Source organism: Hemitrygon akajei, chromosome 10, assembly GCF_048418815.1.
Source record: "Hemitrygon akajei chromosome 10, sHemAka1.3, whole genome shotgun sequence".
NCBI classification, from domain to species: Eukaryota; Metazoa; Chordata; class Chondrichthyes; order Myliobatiformes; family Dasyatidae; genus Hemitrygon; species Hemitrygon akajei.
The window spans coordinates 13,217,654-13,227,650 of record NC_133133.1 but is presented as its reverse complement, the minus strand read 5'-3'; the positions used below and the strand labels follow the sequence as shown (position 1 = coordinate 13,227,650).

At 42.6% G+C, this 9,997-nt stretch overlaps 1 protein-coding gene across 4 annotated transcripts in view; it reads right to left on the bottom strand.

Annotated features, from left to right (window-relative positions):
* Positions 1 to 1,474: 1,474 nt before the first annotated feature.
* The window catches only part of LOC140734164 (uncharacterized), a 140,659-nt gene continuing 132,136 nt past the window's right edge, over positions 1,475 to 9,997 (bottom strand). For 3 of the 4 annotated variants that reach the window (XM_073057793.1, XM_073057791.1, XM_073057794.1), the window contains exons 9-12: positions 7,461 to 9,038; positions 6,026 to 6,207; positions 5,005 to 5,122; positions 1,475 to 2,552 (exon numbers count right to left, since the gene is read on the bottom strand). In XM_073057793.1, the coding sequence (XP_072913894.1) occupies positions 2,383 to 2,552; positions 5,005 to 5,122; positions 6,026 to 6,207; positions 7,461 to 9,038 (2,048 nt within the window). In that variant the 3' untranslated portion in view covers positions 1,475 to 2,382. The remainder of the gene's footprint in view (positions 2,553 to 5,004; positions 5,123 to 6,025; positions 6,208 to 7,460; positions 9,039 to 9,997) is intronic. The other variant, XM_073057792.1, reaches the window with a different exon arrangement.

Below are 9,997 nucleotides of genomic sequence, written 5' to 3'. Positions count from 1 at the left end.
CAGCTACAAAACAACAAATTTCACAAAATACGCCAATGATATTAAACCTGATTCTGATTCTGAGATTATATTTCTCACAAATGATTTTCCATAAGGTTTTGCTGAAGCATGTTTCAAAGGGAATGGCTGAATAGTATTTGATAATTACTTAAATGGATATCGGGTAAGTATTTGAAGTGGAAAAAGATGCAAGAGTTTTGGCAGCGTTTAAGGCAGTGGAACTTGTTTTGGATTTCTTGAGCAAACATGTTTATTTTTACTATGATTAGATTTTTAACTAGTGGAAATTCCTGCTGCAAATCTCTCAGACAAGAAACGACAGTGTGAAAACTTCATTTGGGGGTTGGCCAAGTCTTTATTTACTTTGTCCCGCCAATGTGTATCCATTCAAGTTCCGCCCACCAGTTCACCAGTGCTGTGAAACAAGGGCCAAATGAAATACAGTTATTGAAAAGAGGGAGTTTTCTTTTCATCAGTATTGCCTTAGGATAGACTTAGGTTGTTGAGGTGAAGGATCTGTCCATTGCATTAAACCTACATTTAAAGCCGAGATTAATAAGTTCTAGGGGTTAAAGGTTACAAGGAGAAGGCAGGCGAATGGGATTGGGAAGGATAATATATCAACCATGTTCTAATGGCAGAGCAGACTCAAAGGGATGAACGGCTTATTTCTGCTCCTATGTCTTGTGGTCTTAATGTACAGAGCAAACTTGGGTCCAGGTCCATAGCTCCCCAGAAATGGCCAATCAAGTACAACGTAGCAAGAAAGCCATATGGCATATGTTTGTCTTTAGTAGTGGAGACACTGAGTTTAAATTTCATGAAGTTATGTGGCAGCTTTATAAAATCTGGCTAGGATTATTGCATTCAATTCCGGTCACCCCATTAAAGGAAGGATGCTGAGGTTTTGGAGAGGTGCTGAAGATGTTTACCTGCACACTGCCTGGATTAGAGGGCATGTGCTGTGGGGAGAGGTTGGACAAACTTGGGTTCTTTTCTCTTGAGTAGCAGAAGATGGGCGGAGGTCTGATAGAGGTTTATAAGGTTATGAAAGTCATAGATAGAGTAGTTAACAGATTACCTTTATGTCAAGTTGTCTAACACTAGAGGGCATGCAGTTAAGGTAAGCTTGAAGGAGATGTGCAAGGTGAGAGAGTGGTGGGTGCCCGGAATATTCTGCCAGTAGGTAAATACATCAGAGAGGTTTACGAGATTCTTGTGAATGTGCAGAGTGGGATATAGACATTGTGCAGTCAGAAGGGATTAGTTTAAATAGCCATTTAATTATCTTGGCACAGCATTGTGGGTTGAAGGGTCTGTTCTTGTGCTGTACTGTTCTACGCTTTGGGTTCCAACTAAAAATAGCTTAGCTGGGTTTCAGCTAAAGATAGATTGAACATTATTCAAGTAACATTAGCTGCTTGTGTGATTGGAAATGCAGTTATTTTCTTCTGATATTCATTCCAGAAGCAAATTGAGTTTACTGTTGAACATTTATTGTGGTGTTACCCAGCCGTTCCAATAAATTACATCTTTAAATCACTTGAACAGAGAAGTTTAAACTAACTTCAAAGCTAGAAACTGCTTAGATATAAAAACTGACAACGAAAGTTATTAGCGAAGACACTATTGTTGGCGATATTAGTAAATATTTCATTTCCCTGCTGTTACTTTAGCAGAGGCATTAAGGTATTTAAAACAGATCATTGCAAGTATATATAAAACACAGAACAGAAAAACACACTGTGGAATTGAAATGGGCCACCTGTTCCATACCCTGCCAAAACTTAGTTCTATTGATACTAACAGACCTGAACACCTTATTTATTAATTTATATAGTTACAAGGACAGCACTTTATTGCACATCCCTATTTACCCTTGACATCACTTTCATTTCAGAATGCCATCCTTAGATCCCACATCCTGCAGTGGGTCTAGAGGCGTGTATATTTGACAAGCAGATTAGGCCACCTCAAAGGTCATCAGCACTGGGGTTTCACAACAATTGAATGCTTTCACATCCACCACTCGAAGTTGGGAATCTATGCAATGAATCATTTACTAAAGTTCCCCTCCAGTCGTGGTGGGATTTGAACTTGTGTCTTTTGGTTATGAGTATCTGCCTCTTCCTGTAACTCGTATTCCTGTAAATAGGGGTCTGCTACCATACAGGGGAGTATGATATAATGATCGGTCTATAAGAAGTTCCTGCTTTGTAACGTTACCCAACATATCTTTCTACCCTCTTGTATCCTTTAATTTCTTCCTGGCTGGACTCTATTCCCCAGCAGTCTCAGTATAAACAACCAAACTGGTCAATATGGATCTCTGAGGCGAGTTGAGGAACAATATTGTCTTGCAGTCCTATTTCGAAGCAGATCTTATTGAACAGTCTGTGGCATGTCGCTCCAAGCCTTGGCCTTCTTCTTGGCAATGGCCAGCCATGGAGGCTCGACTGTAGCCAGTGGGGCAAGCTTTGTGTTGGGCATTGGCCGCTTCTCCCTCATTCCCATTCCACAGGCTTGTGTCTTTGGCGGTAGGTGTGAACCTGCTGAAAGAACAAAAAAAAGTCGTCTCAATCATCTCAACAACAAAGCAAACCCCAGAATCTAGGCTTGAGCTTTCATAAGTCTGCATTGAAATAAGCTGGGCAACTGTTACTTTATTCAAAAAGGATTAGCTTTATTTGTCACCTGTACATCAAAACATACAGTGACATTCATAGTTTCCATCAATGACCAACACAGGCCAAGGGTATGAGGGGAACAGACCCAAATGTCTCCATGCTTCTGGTGTCAGCTTTAATCAAAAAGGATTAGCTTTATTTGTCACCTGGTGTAGGGCTTAGCATGCCCACAACTTCCTTAACTCCAAGAGCTAATGTTGCAGCTATATAGGACCCTGGTCAGACCCCACTTGGAGTACTGTGCTTAGTTCTGGTCACATCACTACAGGAAGGATGTGGAAACCATAGAAAGGGTGCAGAGGAGATTTACAAGGATGTTGCTTTGATTGGGGAGCATGCCTTATGAGAATAGGTTGAATGAACTTGGGCTTTTTTCCTTGGAGCAATGGAGGATGAGAGGTGACCTTATGGAGGTGATAAGATGATGAGAAGCACTGATCGTGTGGATAGTCAGAGGCTTTTTCCCAGGGCTGAAATGTCTAGCACGAGAGGGCATAGTTTTATGTTGCTTGGAAGAAGGTACAGAGGAGATATCAGGGGTAAGTTTTGTATGCAGAGAGTGGTGAGTGTGTGGAATGGGCTGCCGGCGATGGTGGTGGAGGTGGATATGATAGGGTGTTTTAAGAGACTCCTGGACAGGTACATGGAGCTTAGAAAAATAGAGGGCTATGGGTAACCATAGGTAATTAATAAAGTAAGGACATGTTCAGCACAGCTTTGTGGGCCGAAGGGCCAGTATTGTGCTGTAGGTTTTCTATGTTTTATGTTTCTATGTTGGCTTTGGAATAGAAACATAGAAACATAGAAAACATACAGCACAATACAGGCCCTTCGGCCCACAAAGCTGTGCCAAACATGTTTCTACCTTAGAACTACCTAGGCTTTACCCATAACCTTCTATTTTTCTAAGCTCCATGTAGCCATCCAGGAGGCTCTTAAAGACCCTATCATTTCCGCCTTCACCACCGCCGCTGGCAGCCCATTCCACACACTCACCACTCTCTGCATTAAAAAAAATACCCCTGACATCTCCTCTGTGCCTACTTCCAAGCACCTTAAAACTATGCCCTCTTTTGCTAGCCATTTCAGCCCTGGGAAAAAGCCTCTGACTATCCACATGATCAATGCCTCTCATTATCTTGGCACTTCTACCAGGTCACTTCTCATCCTCCGTTGCTCCAAGGAGAAAAGGCCAAGTTCACTCAACCGATTCTCATAAGGCATGCTCCCCAATACAGGCAACATCCATGTAAATCTCCTCTGCACCCTTTCTATGGTTTCCACATCCTTCCTGTAGTGAGGCAACCAGAATTGAGCACAGTACTCTAAGTGGGGTCTGACCAGGGACCTATATAGCTGCAAAGTTACCTCTTGGCTCTTAAACTCAACCCCATGATTGATGAAGGGCAATGCACCATATGCCTTCTTAACCACAGAGTCAACCTTTGAGTGTCCCATGGACTCGAACCCGGAGATCCCTCTGATCCTCCACACTGCCAAGAGTCTTACCATTAATGCTATATTCTGTCATCATATTTGACCTACCAAAATGAACCAGCTCACACTTATCTGGGCAAAACTCCATCTGCCACTTCTCAGCCCAGTTTTGCATCCTATCAATGTCCCGCTGTAACCTCTTACAGCCCTCCATACTATCCACAACACCCCCAACCTTTGTGTCATCAGCAAATTTACTAACTCATCCCTCCACTTCCTCATCCAGGTCATTTATAAAAATCACCAAGAGTAGGGGTCCCAGAACAGATCCCTGAGGCACACAACTGGTCACCAGCCTCCATGTAGAATATGACCCATCCACAACCACTCTTTGCTTTCTGTGGGCAAGCCAGTTCTGGATCCACAAAGCAATGTCCCCTTGGATCCCATGCCTCCTTACTTTCTCAATAAGCCTTGCATGGGGTAGCTTATCAAATGCTTTGCTGAAATCCGTATACACTACATCTATGGCTCTACCTTCATCAATGTGTTTAGTCACATCCTTAAAAAATTCAATCAGGCTCATAAGGCATGACCTGCCTTTGACAAAGCCATGCTGACCATTTGTAATCATATTATGCCTCTCCAAATGTTTAGAAATCCTGCCTCTCAGGATCTTCTCCATCAACTTACCAACCACTGAAGTAAGACTCACTGGGAAGAATGTGGGAGGAAACTGGAGTACTTGGAGGAAACCTTTTTGGTCATGAAGAGAATGTACAAATTCTTTGCAGACAGCAGCAGAAACTGCACCCTGATCCTGCAGGCTGGCGCTGTAAAGCAATTGCACTAACCACTATGCTACTGTGCTGTACCATACCTTGAGTGGTTACCCTGGACAGGTAGTCCTCCTTCACATTTGTTTTCATTTCCTTGCTCTGTATGCCAGAGGGAGGCTCCTTATCTGCAATCTTTTTCATCAGGTGCTTTGTCACTTCCTTATAGGCAAAAGAAATTATAGTTAATTGACTCATAACATATTAATTGAGTTACATCATTCAGTTTGCTAACTGTTAAAGGCATGGATTTGGCGTTCAAGTAATTTTCTCAATTACAAACACAACAACTTATAGTCTTTTAACATCTTTGGACTATTTTTACTGTGCCCATGGTTTGTTTTTTTTATCAATTATACCATTGTTTGCACTGTTGTAACTATATGTTGTAACTATGTGGTTTTGTGCAGGTCTTGTAGCTTTAGTTTTTGGTCTTGTTTTGTCTGGTGGATTTGGAGCTCCTTTCCGGGGAACATGCTAAGATGGTAGCGCGATATTAATACGCAGCAGCCTCTCCGGACTCTGGATTGGGGATTGCCAAACGTTATGTGGATTTTCTGGTGTAGTCTGTTTTGTCATGTGCTTTTGTGATATCATTCTGGAGGTACGTTGTCTCATTTTTTAACTGCATTGCATTTGTGGTTTCTAAATGACAATAAACAATCGGAATCTGAAGAGATTCTGCAGATACTGGAAATCAAAGCTACACACACAATATGGTGGAGAAACTCAGCAGGGTAGGCAGCATCTATGGAAATGAATAAACAGTCAAGGTTTTGGTCTGAGACCCTTCTTCAGGGTTGGGAAGGAAGGAGACAGAAGCCAGAATAAGAAGGTGCGGGGAGGGGAAGGAGTACAAGCTGAGAAAAGATGAGTGGGAGAGGGTGGATGAAGTGAGAACCTGGGATGTGATTGGTGGAAGTGGGAAAGTACTGAAGAAGAAGGAATCTGATAGGAGAGGAGAGTGGAAGAAGGAGGAGCATCAGAGGGAGGTGATGGGCAGACGAGAAGAGGTAAGAGTTTGCAATTAAGTTTTTAATATGAATATTATTTGATAAATGTTACCGTTTCGGTGTCTGGTTGAATCAGGGATTGTTCCCCCAGAAGCTGGGCTTTTTCCTGCATCCCTGCATACTGGTCTTGAAAGCCTTTCTGTTTCTGTCTTGCCAAAGAGACCCAGGCTGGCTCTGAAGAGTTGACTCTTGGACTGTCTGCTGGTTCGGGTTTGGCTGGAGTAGAGTTCCTCTCTGTGTAATAGATTTGGGAAATAAAACACACTTTCCAGTGAAAGGAAACAAGTACCGATCTGATCATCTGCTTAGATCCACCAGGTTATGTAAAATATTCCTTTTACTTACAAGGGCACTTGAAGGTAACTTTGAGAAGGCAATGCATAATTAATAGCTGTAAGTTACTGCAGGAGCATATATAATAATTTTATGTTAAAATAATTGTTTAAGTATCAATTGTCTCCAAAGGTGAGGCTATAAGACCATAAAACATAGGAACTGAAACAGGCCATTTTTCCCATCGGGTCTGCTCCAGCATTCTATCATGGCTGATTTAATATCCCTCTCAGCCCCATTTTCCTTCCTTTTTCCTGTAATCTTTGATGTCCTTCCTAACGAAGAACCTAACAACCTCCACTTTAAATATGCCAAGTGACTTGGCCTCCACAGCTGTCTGTGGCAATGAATTTCACAGATTTACCACTCTCTGAGGTAGACACAGCCTTGAAGTGGTTGAATAACGTAAGGACACCAAAGCTGGAGATCATAAAAATATGAGAGGTATTAATAATGGGAGGTTTCTTTATCGAGAGGGTGGTCAGAATATGGAACTCCATCCCAAATTGAATAGCTAAAGTGGAGAGCGTTAAGGGGTCCTTAATGATGGTGCCTCTGAAAGGTGACATCCATCAATGAGGACCCCCAGCACCCAGGACATACCCTCTTCTCATTGCTGCCATCAAGGAGCCTGAGGATGCATACTCAACATTTTGGCAACAGCTCCTTCCCCTCCACCATTGGATTTCTGAATGGACAATGAAACCGTGAACACTACCTCACTATTTTATTTTTTAATATATTTCTCATAATTGTAATTGTTATGTGGTTATATAATGTATATCTTTTATGCGTTACATTCTGCCCTCACAAAAGAACAAATTTCACAACATAAGTCAGTGATAAAAACCTGATCCGTATTCTAAGTCTGAAAGTATTCAAGCGTAAGTTAGTTAAACACTTCAAGGAGCAGGGGTAGATAGCAGTGTTAAATGAAGAGGAGGGGGAGGATTCATAAACAGAGCATATACAGTTATACAATAGAAAATAATGTTGGCAAAACCTTAGAGAAACTGTATCATGTTGCCACAATGTTGTCTACTACCATTAGTAATGGTGTGAAATAGTCTCCATCACCACATCTCAACATCATTGTTAACTGCTGATGGAAGTATAGATCAAGTCATGGGTCAAAGTAAACTAAAATTCCACACCTGATGTTTTACCGAATTCCAGGTAGGTTTCACTATTCTTTCTCTCATTACTTCCTCGAGAAACATGACGTTTTTCTTGCATAGCAGTTTCTGTCAAGGTCTCCAGTGAATCACGTATCCCAGGCATTGGACACTGAGCCCTCAGATCCTCTGGCAGTGATTTGGCTGCATTTTTACCAATGTCTTTTTCAGTCCCAGTTGACAAAGAAGCCCCTGCTTGCCCACCTGTGGCGCTATCTCCTTTCTGGAGTGCTGGGGTTTGTGTTGCTAACCGCGATGTCTCTCCTGCAGGGTCTTTTCTCTCTGCCGTATGTTCAACGCTACCTTCTGTCGAATATTTGTAAAGAGGTGAAGTTCTTCTCAGCCTGACACCAAATGGACTTCCCTTGGTATCCTGTTCAGTTTCTGCTTGTCGTTCTATATCTTGGAGATTGTTGTCCATAGATGCTTGTTCTTTTTCATCAGCTTTCACTTTCAATGGCAGATTAAGAATCTGTTGATCTGTTGATTCTTGTTTGGCACTGTCTTCTGATCTATCTTCACAACACCCCAATTTTGGCACTGTCTGAAGATTCCCATCCACATTCCTTCTCCTGGTATCCATTATGGATCTCTGCCAAGCAGATGCGATTGAGAACTTGATAGAGCCTTGATTACTAGGCCTGAGATGTTCCTGTGACAGCTCATCTGGAACTGAAAGCTCAGGCTGTGCCTGACTGTGGGTGAATTCTGAGGTAGATCGCTCAGATTGTTTTACCAAATCTTCAGATAGAATGCCAACACTGTCTGTCAACTCATTGCATGGCTTTGGAACATGTTCCGGTCTGTGATTCAATAAGCTCTCAACATCTGTCACTTCCACGACTGACTGATCTGTCAGGCTACTTTCCACACCTTCATGGCACTCTTTACATGAACCCAACTTCTCATTAGGTGTCACTCCCTTTGCTTGTTCAGATGTCAAACTATGTTCTGGTGCACTCAATATATTTAAAATTGTTCCCCCTTGTCCTTCTTCCCGAAGCTGGGCAGCCAGGTTGCATTTCAAAGATGGAATTGTGACTGCACTCGGGGAAACCAAATCTCCCTCAATGTCCCCCAACAGGAGATCTTCACCAGTCGTGGATTTGTCTGCCTCCTGAACTCTATTCTCAAGACAGTCCAGTGAATCCGCGACAGCCTCTGGTGTGGTACCAGAGGGCAACGCATCATTTGCCTTTATGTCAATGACCGCTTTTGTTGAAGATAACTTGGAATCCTCTTCATGAGCCGGAACAGTTTCTTGTCCCAACTGCCCAGCAATAGGATTCTTCTCAGTGTCAGGCACGCCCTCAGAAGGAAAGACTGGTTCTGAAGGAAGTACCTCTTGATTTGTAGTGGTCAGCGATGTATCTGTACTCAGATTGGTGAATTCACCATCGGATGCATCTTCAGGCTCTGCAGTGCGACTATCAGAGGTGGCAAGTGTTCTGGAAACGTCTGGAACTTTTTCTGCACATTCCTCATTATTCGCTTCAGGAATCTTTGGACAAGGCATTTTATTAAAATGAACATCAATGTTACCATCCACCAATGGATCTGTTACATAGGGAAAACCAGAGGAGATGTATAATTTAATATCATTCTACAATAGTCAAAATGATGAACAACAACATTAAACTTCAAATCTCAGACTTGTCTAATAGTCAATTTTATTGCTCCTATGTGGCTTTAATTGCAATGCTAGTTTTAGAATTATAGAACTCTATAGCACAGAAAATAGCCCTTCAGCCCACATAGTCTGTCCTGCACTAATAATCTGTCTAGTCCCATCGACCTGCACCTGCACCGTAGCCCTCCATACCCCTCCCATCCATGTACCTATCCAGATTTCTTTTAAATATTGAAATCAGACCAGCATCCACCACTTTCACTGGCAGCTTGTTCCACACTCTGAGTACCTTTCTGAGAGAAGAATTTCCCCCTCATGTTCCCCTTAAACATTTTACCTTTCACCCTTAACCCATGACCTCTAGTTGCAGTCTTACTGAACCTTAGTGGAAGAAAACTGCTTGCATTTATCCTACCTGACTGGCAGACCACAGTTTGTGTGGCTTCAGAACTGTGTGTCTGACATGGCTATAAGCAGCACTGGGGCCCCACAGGGGACTGTATTGGCTCCCTTCTTGTTCACCCTGTATACCTCGGACTTTAGATACAACACTGAGTCATGTCATCCTCAGAAATTCTCTGATGTCTCAGCAATAGGTGGGTGTATAAAGAGAGAATGGGAGGATGAATACAGGGCCTCAGTGGAGGACTATGTCAAATAGTGCAAGCTGAATCATCTGCTGCTCAACATCAGTAAGACAAGGGAGATGGTAAAAGACTTTTAGGAAGACTAAGCCTGCAATGCTTCCTGTTACTATTGATGGTGAGGATGTGGATGTGGTGAGGACCTACAAGTACCTGGGGGTGCACCTGGATGACAAACTTGAGCGAGCACCAACACAGAGGCTGTGTACAAGAAGGGCCAGAGTTGCCTTTACTTCCCGAGA